At 38.1% G+C, this 15,087-nt stretch overlaps 1 protein-coding gene across 1 annotated transcript; it reads left to right on the forward strand.

Moving 5' to 3' along the window:
• The first annotated feature begins 10,338 nt into the window (after positions 1-10,338).
• On the forward strand, positions 10,339-11,158 carry LOC143220410 (uncharacterized). The gene is made up of 2 exons (XM_076446065.1): positions 10,339-10,541; positions 10,783-11,158. The coding sequence occupies exons 1-2, from the start codon at positions 10,339-10,341 to the stop codon at positions 11,156-11,158; spliced, it is 579 nt and encodes a 192-aa protein (XP_076302180.1).
• The last annotated feature ends 3,929 nt before the right edge of the window (positions 11,159-15,087 follow it).

The raw sequence follows: 15,087 nt of genomic DNA on the forward strand, positions 1-15,087 counted from the left end.
AAATCACGGACGCAAAAAAAAAAAAGTGTTTCAGCAACCTCACCGTTGCGCAAGAAAAACGCCGACTCAAACCAAAACGTTGAATTGGTTTGTTAATACACGGAGCAGAGATAATTCTTTTCCCTGGTTATTTTTCTCGCCCCTAGGGATTTTAGGAATCTTTCAGCGAGAATTCTTTCTAAAATTTTACACCATTCATCTAGAAACTTTTAAAATATTTTGCCAGAAAAATTACAATCTTCTTTCCTAATTATCTTTACATTTCCTTTTCTCTTCAACCAAATAAAATAAGAAAGATTTGCACCCTCGTATTCTTGATTTTTTAACACGAAACATCGCTTAATTCTCTGCTCACGGATTCAATTTTTCAATTAAAACCATCCCTAATTGCCCGATTAAAAATACCCCGCACTCCCGAAACCAACCCTCTCGATAGCCAACGAACTTCCTCACTCGTTTCTACACCGTCAAACCCCAATTTCACCATTCGTTCCCCCATGAATCTGGCCAGGTGAAACAACGAAGATATAAAAATAACGTCCCCTAATGAAATTCTTCAAATTCATTTTCCACAAAATCGGGCAACGACGCGACAAAATCGATCAGCCTAATTTCCCACCCTAGAAGACGTGGAAAACACGAGGGGAGAGGTGAAAAAGGGGCGAACGTGGAAAGTTTGGCGGAAGGTGGGAAACGTGGATGTAAGCAGACGGGACAAGGAGTACGTTGACCTGAATTGACCTGACCTGCGACAACCCAACGTGTTCGACGGCTAAACTGTCGTATATCAAAGTAATCTCATGCGCGGATCATTGAGAGAAAGACTCGGGCCCTGATGTGTATGTATGCGACCACAAAAGAAGACTGTGACGGGACACGTTACGCGGCGTTCGCCGCCTTTTTTCTACACTAATGTCCACACTTAATGTACCACCTTGTTTGCTCTTATTAATCTTACATGGAGCATTAATAAAACATCGTTGCCAGCAGCACCAGTTATTTTCCCATAAATCTTGCCCGCTGTTCAACGCAAGCTCTCCCTTTTGTTATGCCTCGTTACACGCTTTTATAATTACTATAGACGTATTCAAATCCACAATCGAATTTCACGTATCTTCTCTAAACTTTGATAATTTGCGTAATTCCATCGATAATTTATTCGTATTTGAAAAAGGTTTACAATTAATTTAATGAATAAATATATATTCATCTTGAAAGATCCTTGAAAGGTCCATTTAGATTTTCCGCTTTATTCGATCTCCGTCAGTTTTAGCATAAAGACTACAATTTTCTATAATTTTAATAAGCAAAAGTTTGCAATTCCCTCCCAAGAAATCAAACATCTAACCATCGGTTACCAATAATCATTCTAATAGAGCTAAACAATCCTAAAGAGACACTAAAAAATATTCAACCTGATTAACACTAGGTTTACGGGGTTTTTTTGTATACCTATTTCAACGGACACCCGTTTGATTTAGGGTAAAGAAAATCACACGTTTTCTTTAAAAAACAAACGATGGGTTTAATTTGAAAACGATTGCAATATTAACAGACTTAATATAAGTTAATTAAATCTGTTAATATGGTATAATTGACGCAACCCATCCGTCAAATTGACGGGTCGCGTAAATATAGTGTTAATTGGATAAATTAAAATATACATCGTTCCTTGGAATCTATAAGACGAGACTCTCTCTCGTCTAAAAAATTCCAACACCTAATCTTTAAATCGTTCATCAATCCATCGGCGAGAATCATTGAGAAGCAAATATCCTTGCAACGAAACGAAGGTATCCAGATTCTAGATAAACACCGCGATCACCTGGAACTTGGAGGAAGAACCCAGACCCCCTGGGCAGCCGGAAGTGGCGATCCGAATCCAGACGCGAAGGCGGAAGGATGACCTCATCCGTGCAGGGTGAAACGCTGCAGCCGCGGACGCAATTTATATTTTAATCGACCTATAGAGGAGCTTTTATCTGTCCAACGCCAGACGGAATATACTCCTCACCCATCTACCCCATCTGGTCGCATCTCGGTGAGAAAGAAGAGAGAAAGAGGGTAGTGGTGGAAAAAAGGAATAACAGAACGCAGCAGCCGGGCTCTTCGGGTGAGCCGATGAACGTAGGCCACAGAAACGATCTCACTGAACCGGGCCAGACACTGCTTTCGGTTTAAATATGGAGGTTGGTCGAGCGGAAAACACACGGGGGATGTACGGGACGTTCATCAATGTCTCTGACTTGCCTGCGATTGACTGGGCAAATCGTGCGAGGATGTTTCAGGATAATAATCCTTCGGCCGATTGTCCTACAGTTTATGCATGGAACGCTGATCAACTTCGACAGCCTTTCTCCGCCTTGTCGAAACAATTACGTACGCGAGATCGGTGCTATTTGGGGATGGCTCGAGGCTCGATTAATTAGCCAGGCACTCTTTCGTTTTCGACACAATGCGAAACGAGAGACTAATTCTGGATTGAGAGTCGGTAAACGCGAGCGATCGGATCCCGCCAGTCTCGTATCTCTTGTTGTTGCGAAACGAGTATTTGGATACTCTTCGTCAAAGCTTAGGGGGTTAGCTTAGCGAACTATTTTGTTGGGTAATTCGCGTTTCAAATAAAGCTTCCAGACAGATTGGAGAGTAATTTTTAGTAACGTTAGAGAATCGAGATTACAGAATTTATATCGGTTAGCGTGATAATCGAGAGTTTAGAAGTTTAGATACCAAGGACTGATCATGAGACGTTCGAGATAGGTCTAGGGTAGTGTCTAGGGTTTGAGGTCTATAATATGCGGTTTGGATTGCAAATATTAGGTTAAACGACAAGATTGAGACCTAAGATTAGACCTAGACTGCGAAGTCTGAAATGTGGGAGCTTGATTCCGATTTCTAGGATTCGAAATCAGATTCCAAACGCGAAGATTTTCAAATTTGTATCTGTGATTCGTAATTTGGGTTCTAAGACCTAGTCATTTTTTATCCTATCCGCTGTTTAGTATTAGTCGAAACGAAACAGTCGATAAAGGTAACGTAATAACAAGTATTACGTGGAATATTCGAAATTAATTGTTTAAGCTACGGTATCAGAGAGAAATATTGAAATATAAATTACGAGCAAATCTTAGATCGTCTGAGAAATGTTTGTACTTTATATATTTCCCTCAGCACCCTGGATTTCCTGGAAACAATCATCGAGATACGGTATCCTTATTAATTTAACCGACCAACCGGGTTCAGTGTTTCGTTTCCTATTTAATAGCAGTGCTCCTTTTTCTCCGTGCTCAAAGACACGGTAACTTAACATCGAGTCAACTGCATTCGCCACCCCCGAGCAGGTTACGTAACAACTCTCTCCCAAGGCGACTAATAAGCAAGGTAGCTCCGTTTGTACACGCTTTGCATTTAATACTTCCTCCACCCCGTAAAGCCACCACCCTTCGACACGATTTCTATCGACAAACGCTGTTCACGTGTCTCGCCACGTGAATCCGACACGTGGGAGTCCCTGGTCCGCGATATCGAACCATCCTCTACTCGAGATATTTCTGAGTAGTTCCGATACAAAGGTCGAGTTTGATTTTCCACGATATTATTCCGTCTTCCACGTTTTATCGGGCTAATGAAAATTTGAAGCCGTAGAAAGAACCCTTAGCTTCTCTGTTTCTCGGAATTACGTTAAAACGAGAACTAATTGAACGTCGATTAAGCGTGTTAGATTGCAACTGAATTTCAAAAAACCAGAGTTCGAGTATCCTGTGTGTAGGTTTACGTTTGATCCTGATAAATGCAGCATACGATCGTTTAAATCTCCTCTAAGAGATTTTAATACCCTTAATTTGACTTGCAATAACGATGCAAAATAGAATTAAGTATTGCAAATTCAGAACAGTAGGGTCGTTCTTGAGGATTGCAGGAGTAGTTGAAAAAGCGAACGATGGAGGAATATCATTGCGTTGAATGTTATCTTAACCCTGAGATACTATAGTAAGCTCCTCCGCCCCTCTCCCTTTTAATTTTAGCTCAGTTCCAAGACATGATAGTTGCTCGTGTTTATACTCGGTAATCCTCTAGTGTTGAAAGATGCTCGTATTCAGTAGCACTGAAGTTGTTTGAAGCTTATCTCGTTTGAAGCGACTGTTATGCTAATAATAAAGTCCTCTCTTCGTCCATCTAGAGTTCCTCTTTTCATCCACTTTTACTTCTGCTCGAATACACCGTCCTTTACCCTGGTATTAAGAGAATTATACGATTATTGCAACTAACGTATCTACCGAATGAAAATTCTCGTCTTCTAAGCTATATACTCTGCGCTATGTCCCCTGGTAACCTTTGCGCGGAATCGGTATTCCTATATCGGTGTTACCGATCGTCGCAAGGGTAGATCGGACGAAAAAAAAAAGAGCAAAGTCCCCGAGCTCCGAGTTGTCTCGTAATTTTCTCATTTTTCTGAATCTACGTAGAAAGACTCGGTGTGCCGGACGTGCTGGCAACGAAGGTCGCTCTCCGGACGTGACATCACTGGCAATCAGTTTTTCAGACACGTGAGAAAACAATTGTTCCTTACAATGCCGTAATAAAATGGTACACTACCGAGATCAATTTAATTGAGCTTCTTCGTGCGTGCCAGGCTCGCGATTACCGTGATACCGTAGTACACAGGACTCGAGCGAAAATATCGCTATCCGGTTGCCTCGTTTCGTGGCCGAATAGGAAAAACATTGGAAAATCGACGCCAGAGCGAAACAGATACTTCTCCTATATGTCTCTCCTGTTTCTCCTTTTCAATCGACTTTTCTCAGTTAGTTAACTCGTGTCATTAATTGGCATAGATTCTATAAATGCTGCGCGTTCATCCCGTGCACCGTGGTATTTAACGGGAATGGAAAAATGCCTTGTGAATGCCGCAAGGACGTCGGATGCGCATTACAATGCTACCTAACACACGTGATACTTTCCCACGTGATTAGTCACGGTCCTATCGTGAACAAAAAAAGAAAAAAAAAAAATTGAAACACAGGGAACGAAGTAAAAATACGGACGGTTGCGGAATTTCGCGAAATCTGGCGAGTGAGAAGTTTGGAGCTTCGTGGAAGTTCAGGGTGATCGGTTCGCCGTTCATTTGCTACAGAGCTTTGCACGTGTCCTGGAGAAGTGTTTGATTGGAAATTCGAAAGTTGGAAGTTGGTATTCGAAAATTTGAAAGCTGAAGAATCGAAAGATTTAATGTAACTTAAAGATAAATGTAACCTCGCGATGTTACATTTATTCGGCATTAAGATAAAGTTGCAATTTTGCCCGGTCTTCCAAAGAATTCTTTGGAATTTTTAAAGAACACGAGACTTAGTTCGAAACTTTTTCTAAAATTACAGAACATTGTTGGTTAAAAATTCTGAAGCTGAGGAAACGTAAATTCGACGATACCTTGAGAGAAGAAGCGAAGGAAATGTAAAATCAAACGAAGTACTACGAGGAGAGAACAGTGACACGACAGTAGCTTCCTGCTTCCCCTTCGGTAATCAATGTATACAGTGATACTGTCGATAGCATAACGATTGATAAGCCAATGAAGAAGACTGCTACAACTGTTACGCAATCTATGAGAATTCCATTCAATTCTACATTACAAATGCGGAACTCTACAACTTCTACGGAAACATAAATAACAAATATAAACCTTCGTCAAAATCTCACATTTCTAAAAAAATCCTCGCTTTTTAGCGCATTCTATTCTTCTACGTTCATCTTAATCGTTATCGTTTGAAACTTGAAGTTTTATTCGCGTCTCGAAAATTCTTTTTGTACCGTCAACGCCTAAGAAAGGTTTCGTCGACCCATGAGTCCGGTAGTCGATATTCCTTCGCGTTTACAAGACTTTTTATCAGAAAATTCATACGGTAACCAGTAAATTCTGGAGACACGGCCTTGCGAATCGCAAACGCCGCCGCTGCAACACGTTATGGCGATGTCGTCGATGTTGCGTAAGCGTAAGGCATCTCATTCAATCGAGTTTTCTAAGTGTTACATCTGAGTCACCCTTTCACAGTGATTTATATTGGACAAGCTTTTGCAAATATTATAAAAGTCCCAGGCTATCAGCATGTTCTGCCATCTGATAAAAAATCGTTTAAACTTAACGCCTATTTTTTTTTTCATTCAACGTCTAGTCATTCTCTTTAAAGACAAGTAATTTGTAAACTCGCTATGAAGTTTCCTGGAGGAAACACTAATAACTCTTTAGACACAGTGAAGACACAGGTTCTTAGGAAATTTTTCAACTTATCTACAGAAGCCAACCTACTGTCTCAGACTAACTAGGATAACGACAAATCTTTTTCCAAGAAATTTCTATAGCTCGGAAATAATTTAGTAGTTGTTAATTTACAAGTATAAGCTTCTGAAGCAAGTCGAGGAGATTGATTAATATCGTCGATCCGGTGCTTTCGAATAAATTTGTCGCTGTGTAACAATTTCAAATACTCGGATCAAAGGAGACAATGGCTGGCGAAAGAAAGAAAGGAAGAGTATTTAAGAACGAGATTTCTCGTTTCGCGATGCATTAAAGGCCAGCAGGCTGACGACGATCTTACGCGTATACCTCGAACCAAACGAATCGTGAAGCTGTGCGCCTTTCGCTTCCGGTTCACCGATCTCTCCACATTCGTTAGGCTGCGTTCTCTGTTCTCGACATTTATGTGACCACTTTCGCTCGGTCCAATGTGTTTCGAGTCGCTGCTACGCGGTGTCGAATTCATCTTTCCGTTTAATAATACTACAACCATTCGTATCACGAATCTCCAATCAACGTGCACCAAATATTCGATCCTGACCCAGTGTTTCATAAAAGGAGTGTGTGATTTGAGAACGAAAGAGAAAGGTCACCTATCCGTGATTTCAGATTCAATGCAGCAAATTTTTCTCGTGAAATCGTTTCTTTATCGACACGGATACTTGATCCATCAGAAATCTGGAAAAATAAATTTAAAGGAATAATTCGAAGATTAATCTCTGTCCTATAAAAGGACACAAAGAAGACTATAGCTATCGTAGAAAATTCGAAAACACTATGGAATTAAATCTTATCGAAAAACCTGATTAAATATGTAATAAAAAAAATGTCACCTGATTTTATGGATAATGTAATGTATAATTCTGTGAAATATTTTCCAAGCGATATCTGGAAAAGTAATTGGAAAAAAATGATATAAGTGATTTTAAAGAGTTCCTTCGATTATTTATTACTACATACGTTATTATGATTGAACGTTATTTTCTGAATTCACCGTAACGATGACGTCACTCAAGATGGCGGCCATATTACGAAAATCCTTCGAATTCGTCTCACTGCGAACACTTTAAATATCTATAATATTCATTAAAGCTAATACAGCAATTCCTGTAATGAAGCCTGGGCAATTTAGAATCATTTGGACAATCAGTTTATGCAGGAACTCGCGTTAGTCGACTAACAATAAACAACTCGTATGCGGATCTCGCACGGATGAATGCATCGTGTCCGGTGTATGTCCTTGTGCATTCACGAAGCTCGTCATTTCGCGGTATTTTACGAAAAAAATGCATACACGAGAGAAAATCGTTCGTTTCTCAATCTACCTTGCGCTTTTGTAACATATACAATTGCTTATCGTTGCTTTCTACGCCATATCGAATTCGCTTCGAATCCCGATTAAACGAACGCCATTTAAATCGTCAAGTAAAGAAGATAAAATTTGATGGTTTCACTTACAGGAGATGTTTCCAGAGAAAGTTTCGCATCTGCATCATCCACGGTGTCATCTAGGCCTCATACTCAGCTTCTGCACTCACTTTTCACAACAATAACCATTTATCACATTAACACATTACGCAATGGCTGCGGTCACTGACCAATTTGAAATTTCCAAACCAATATGGCTATCCGATCGTTCGACTTTTTAGTATACAGAGTGCGCTATGGATGATTGATGAAATATGATTCACATCGATAATTCAGTTTCCGGGATACCCATCAAAATAGCCTTACCAATCGAAGACACTAGTATAGCGAAGAAAAATATTAAAGAATAAGAAAATTGTTAGATTCTTTTCCTATATCGACTGTAAATTTAATTCTAAAAGTTTAGGAAAGTTAAAAAAAGATCTACGCGCGATATGCTGAAATGTAACGAATCTTATGAAGTGTTAACAAAATATGTGTCGATTTTTTCTTGTTCAATTATTACGTATACCGATGGCAGGTTTCCGATGGCGCCTCGAAATTCCATGAACCCGAGCCAGATGCCAGTAGAGTCTGACTCTGTTCGTGCTGCTCTCTACAGGAGATCTCACTAACATTGTAAGAAGATTCTTCTTATCGCTATTTATTACATTTAACGCAAGATTTCTTTTTATATGTTGCGTATTAGATTCAACGGATAATTTTAATGTCAACCAGTAGCATAATCAAGGAAGCAAAGCGTATCAAAGGCCTTTATAACTTCGGTTAAACTTCATCTATAAACTACGAATAATTCACGACAAACAGGTATCGAAATATTAACTGAAACACCTCGTATTCGTGAAAGCAAACACAGAAAAGTTACGATCCTAAATTGGGTTCGCATTAATTTTGAAATATCAGATAAAAGTAAAAATAATTGTATCCGCGCTTATAAAGCTACGATTCGAAGAAGTTTCTACTGGAAATCGTTTAATCAAATTCTAAATGATTCTACAGGCTGCAAGGTATAAAACACATGACACGACGTATATGGCGTAACTAAGAATTTTCAATTATCATTGATAATGACAAGTCTAGAACTATGAAAATCAGATCAATCAAACCATGAAACATTTAATTTAATGCTACCTGTTTGTCTTCGTCTAAATAATCGATGCATACATAGTGGATTTTTTAATATCCTCTAATAACCTATAAATATTTTTTCCTCTATAATACCTGCTCCCTGTCAAGGAATTAATCATCTATTACATGTGGTTTGCATACTTTATGTAATATCTATATTTTATTTCACGTATAATTTTTACCTCTTTCTCTCTTTCACTTACACAAATATATTTCTCCTCGGATATCACAGATGTAATTATCCGAGTATTATTAGAATTAAACTTTGATTAATTAGTTTTGCCTAATCTGATCCATGAACAAGTTGTTCTTATGGTATTTGCGACGTATTACCAACCATTTATTACGATCTATTTCATCACAATGACAACTAATCTATAATTATTTGTCTATCGTCGTACAAGCTTGAGGAAATAATTATACTATAATAGCGACTTTTCGCTTCATTTCAGTCGATCTGATCGGTAATAATCGAAACCACGCGGTATAATACACTGATTTATGTCAATCATAGTAAATAGTACAAAGAAATGTATCTTTCTTTCGGCGAATTTTATTAACCGATTCATATATTTGTATAGACAGACGCTACGATGGACGCAGAAAATGGCATTTTCGGAAAATGACCATTTTTTTTTTTTTTATTCTTTTACCAAAGGTGCAATTTTAGAAATGGGATTCGAGTACATGTTATCCCGTTTCGTTCTTTACCACGAATCGGTGATAATTAGAACGGCAATTTTTCGAGCAGTCCTCTAATTGCACTCTCAATTTGCAAGTCAAACAGCCGGAAGAGTACTATATTTACGAAGGCATGAGAAAACAGCTTCGATGACGTCACTGTTTAAAGGTCTGTCGTACTCTTCTGGCGCTATTCGGTACTGTTTTATTTCTGCTTGGGTAGGCTAGAAGAAAGAAAGAGAAAGAGAGACGTGCTGATTCGAGAGAAGAGCAGATATGCGAACATCGAAAAGAAATAGATCGAAATGGTTCGATTTTTTTTTTGCTGGATCGTCGCCAATTATAAAACCATGCGGTCAGCCTGAATTTAGTGGATATCGAGCCGAAAATGTGCCGAAGACGATCGTCTCTTGGAAACATGATTGTTTGATATTTAATCGAGTGAAATTTGATGCATTTGATAACGTACAAAAAAATATCAATACTCAAAAATGAGTACTGTATGAAAATTGTATTTCAAATTCTAAATTATTGGTTTAAACATCGTAGATGTTCCTCAACAGGCTAATTGAACATCATCGACTCATGCTGACGAGAAAAAATAATTAAGTAAGTTTTGAAATAAATATAATTCTCCGAGGAAAATGAAATAACCACAAACATTATTTGTAGGGGCACCAAGTATTTTAAGTGAAAATTCATGTAATGTTAATATTATGTGTAAGTGCCTAGCAAAATATCAATGCATTTTGGTTAAATTATCTCGAATTTAGTATAAAATTAATAAAATTGATTAATTCGATGATAGAATGGCGATCAAAAAAACACCAAAAATCGAGGCCCAAGTCGTGGAAGCTATTCGCAGGTTACAGGCCATTCAAGGATCGACTCCACGAGAAATCAGCAGTTATATTGCACAAGAATATAATATTCCTGTTTCTGAAATTAGACGTCACGTTCATATCGCCTTGAAGCGTGGTGTGATTTATGGAATTCTTCAGCGTTTGAAAGGGTAACGTAAACAAATTGTTTTAAACCCTTTATTCTGCTCAAATAAGAACTATTTGCTACACGGAAGTTATTTAAATTTCGTAAACTGAATATTTAAGACAGAATAAATAAGATTTCGTTCGATATACGTATCTCGAGTAAAATATTAATTAAAATGAATGAAATAATAAAAATAGAAATAAATAAAAAATAAATAACGTCACCGATCCTTTTAAGTTTCATTCAAATTTTATCTTGTCCAGAGGATGCTACGCTTACAATCAAGACTTCCTCGGTAGTGTATGCTTAAACGGCGGCGACTCCGATATCCAAGAGCGTTGCAAAAGAAGAGGAAGAAGAAGGAAAAGCTACAGAAGAAGATTGGCGAGAAGACGAAGGGTTCGGCGAAGATCCCGTAGACGAAGATCACGAAGAAGAAGATCACGGAGAAGAAGAAAATCTTCTAGAAGGAGAAGGAAATACAGAAGGCGAAGAAGAGAAGAGTTTCCGAAGGAAATCGGACTCGATGTGACCACCGTGACCAAACAACCGACGAAAAGCAGCAGCCCCTTAGCGAAAGATACTTCGCAAAGCAACCATTCTACCATCTCTGGAGATTCTGAGGCGAAGCAAGAATAACCCTCCAGCAGATATCCCACGTTTTATGATCGACTCGAGATGCAAAGATTGACTCAAGAAGATGGAGAAACAGATGCAAGTAAAATTCATGACACGAGTGTTTGCCTGAATCCATTCAAATGCATTTCCCAGTTTAAACATCTTTTTATTGGAATATCTTCTTTATAGTATGAACCAACACAGCGGGTAAGAACATATTTATAGCTCTCTTTAAAAACTTTTACAATATTGTCCCAGACCTTTGGTAACATCAGACTTTTTTTTGCAGGTTGCTGAGAACATTTAGAATTCATTATGGAAAAACGAAGTAGATAGATTCATAGGAAATTCTAAGAAAACTGAACGTCAATTATGCAGATATATTTTACTGAATATTTCATTTCATTCAATATTTTTTTTTTTACTTTCATTTCTTTTATATTTTTATATACGTATATATACAGAAATTTGCCTTAGAAAAGAAAACAGCTTTAGAAAAATTTGTTTATCACGAACGGAAAAAATTAATTTCCAAGATTTTTATACACGCAAAGTGAAATATTTAAAAGATATAAGGTATCGTCGAATTCTGAATCACGGATAAACTTTCGTCTTGTAAAATTTGTCGAACGTCGAAATAAAAATAAACTTTCAAATTCTTCGTACGAGAAACGAGTTTGAAAAATAGATAATCTAGAGATGATTAATTTGGTGACAAATCCTGAAAATTTCAGTACATAAAGTTCGGTAATCGAAACCATTTACTAAGTTAAAAGCCGTGGCCGTTTCTCAGCAATGACGGCCCTGCTCACGGCCTTGTTGGCTAATGATAGTCTTGCTAATGATGCGTTCGCACACGCACACGTGTAGTTGTAACGCGTGACTATTTCACCTAGCAGCCTCTATGGTTAGGCGGAATCGTTCAAGCCAGAAACATTTGACGATAAATACACAATGTTTGACTATTAATGGGAACTGGACAACTAGAAGCATCTTGCATCGTATATTCCACTCTGTTTATCTTGGAGAGAGTTCAAATACTAATCGTTTGTTAATATCTAATATTTTTTTATAACCCAGAATTGTACTTTACTTCAACGTTTCATGGCGAAATTATCTGCAATACAGATCATTTGATCCAAGCAGAAACTAGAAGTGGAAAGTAAAAATTACTGGCCTGTAACACACAAAATTTCTACATCTGAATGAAACGAAGACATCGACGAAACAACTTTCTTAATTCCTTCGTTAAAGAAATTAGACGGTGTGATTGAGCTAGCCAAAGAATACCAAGTCAGGCTTAATCCATTTTTATGGGCATGGATCTAAACTATCCTCTACTGAAAGTGGCATCTTGTAAACTTTTCAGAGTGAAAATTTTCCAGATAAGATTAAGGCCTTGAATATTTTCTTAATTAACTTCTGATTAAGCTGATTATCAACAATATTATTAACCAGCAAAGTTATTCTACGGATTATATACCTTTAATTATATTATACTTGTAGATTGTAAAGCACTTGTTATCTGAAAATGAGCGATGTCCGTGTTTCGAATAGCCCCGGTCTCTTCGAACGACTGCCAAATATCACGTGAACCGGAAAGCACTTCTCTTGAACCGATCGAACGATAGATGAACATAAATTTTACTATCGTAAGGACACCGCCAAGCGATACACGATGCATGAATAAACGAATAATCATGCGTACACCGATAACAGTATCTCGAATGAAATCGTCAGTCGCATAATTACTCGAGAGGCAGCCAAGATAAAGCTGCTTGTTAAGAAACGTAACGAGCAGGTAACGCTAGACCAGCGCACGCTATTGTGAGACGAAGCGTGATTTACGATCGTGTAAGAGCATTCGGATAACTCGCGAGGAAACACGACGCTATCTCCTTTGCAGTCGATGCCTCCGTTCGAATATACAAGAACATACAGGGTGATTCCTCACACGGATGAGTACAAATTTATTAACCCTTTCAGCTCTAAATACCTTCGCGACGTGTACATATTGCGGATCAAATATTTCTCGCAGGGCAGTATACCGAGGGTATACAGGATATCGAACGTATATTAAGATTATTTCAGTGTTACGTTTTATACTTAGAAAGTTAGAGAAAATATATTTAATAACAGGAGATACACGGATGTTTGATAGATAAATACAAAATCGGATAAAATAATGAACAGGAAGAGGAAAAGAGAAGAAGCATTCGTATACGACAGAATTGAGTCAGAGAGAAAATTATCAGCTATTATACAATACACGAGAAAGGAATTAAAAATCTGACTCATTGAAACGTCTCAATCTTGTCTATTAAGTTATCTAACAGATATATAGTAGAAATATAGATAATACAGCATCTGCAATAACTAATGCACGCCATATGCGCCAACCAAGCATCAATGAAAATTATATCACTGTGCATCTTTATATACCTTATTAAGAAACAGTCGTGTCGGATGCCAAATTATTATACCATCAATGATGATCTTTCAAGTTAAGTATCATTTATCGTAATCACATTTTTTGTATCTTTTATCACATTTATCACCTATCACATTTTTATCAAATCTACTACAGCTAAAAAAAGTATAAAACAAACTAAAAAATAAAACAAAATTTAACAATATTTAGTTGTTAGAAAAGTGTCTTAAAAAAGCAATTAGAGAAAAGCATTCCAAAGGAATTGAAGTCCAGCAATATAAAAAATTCCCAGAAATGCGAAGTAACTATAAATTCTGTCAATCCCTACATCCAAATCTTGAACATGTCGACACCTAATCGATTTCACGACCTCCCTACATAGTAGAATCCACTGTATATGTTACTCAAGAAATGCCTATAACCTTTCTTTCAGTAAAATCGTTGCTGACGTAATACCCTTCCCTAAACCTTCAGGGTCACTTGAAATTGATTCAATTAACTCAAGTTCCATCTTCCTATAAAAGGAAAATATTGCGATCGAATTAAATGACGGAGCAAAGGAAAGAAAAAGGAATTGCTAAAACACTATGGTGAAATGGAAGAAAGAGGATATATCCCTTGCGAGACTTGGCGAAGAAATATTCAACGAATCAGGTGTACGCGTGTATCGAAAAACCTTCAGAGCTTACGGATGGACACACGAAGAATTCTGAACGCGAGTTTCGGGCCTTCCCGGCAGGTCGAAAAAGGAAAAGAGGAAAAAGATCGTACGAAGCAAACCGAAAACAAATTTATTCCAAATACCAACGACGAATGGTCGAAACGTTCGAGCAAGTTTATTCGCGATTGTTCCCGCGAAAAAAAATCGCGAATGGAGTTGGAGTACGATGACTTCGAATAGGAAACAAACCGGAGCCCCTCTGCTTTCGGTTTTCGCTTCTGTGCAACCCGGCGGGAATAATATTCGATTTGGAGACGGGCCAATGGTAAAAAGCGGATCTCGAGTATGTGCATCGGTGCTATTTCACCTGCATATTCGCGTTACCATGCGAAATACGCGAAGACTCGAGGCACGTGGTGTGCTTTGGTCCACTCGTCACGTGCCTATGCGTAACTCGTCGAATATTTCTATTTCGCACGTTATCCTCTGGTCCAGAGGAATCGCCGTATACACTCGTGAATCTCCGTCTATCTATAGTACCCGACGTATTCTGTCGCGTGATGCAACTTTATAAGCACGAGGTCCTTCGAAATAGTTCAGATAGCACGCTCGGGAAGCGGAGTCAGGCTCGCGGGTAATGAACGACCGATTGAGACATCCGCTGTTTATATACATTGTTTTGTAAAGTAAAATCGAATTATTTTCTATTCGTAGCGCCGGGATTTATGCGTGTCTGTGAATAAATTGTTTAACTGTACACCGTTCGCTTCGCCAATGTGCACGGTACCAGCCATTGAAACGTTCGTGGATTATGAAACGTGTTGTTTCGTGAAATTAAATGGGATTATTTAATTAAGA

This window comes from Lasioglossum baleicum, unplaced genomic scaffold, assembly GCF_051020765.1.
Source record: "Lasioglossum baleicum unplaced genomic scaffold, iyLasBale1 scaffold0942, whole genome shotgun sequence".
Classification (NCBI taxonomy): Eukaryota; Metazoa; Arthropoda; class Insecta; order Hymenoptera; family Halictidae; genus Lasioglossum; species Lasioglossum baleicum.

Coding starts and splice junctions, on each gene's coding strand:
- LOC143220410 (XM_076446065.1), top strand. CDS start 10,339: ATGGCGATCAAAAAAACACCAAAAATCGAGGCCCAAGTCGTGGAAGCT. Junction 10,542..10,782: donor ATTCTTCAGCGTTTGAAAGG/GTAACGTAAACA, acceptor TATCTTGTCCAG/AGGATGCTACGCTTACAATC.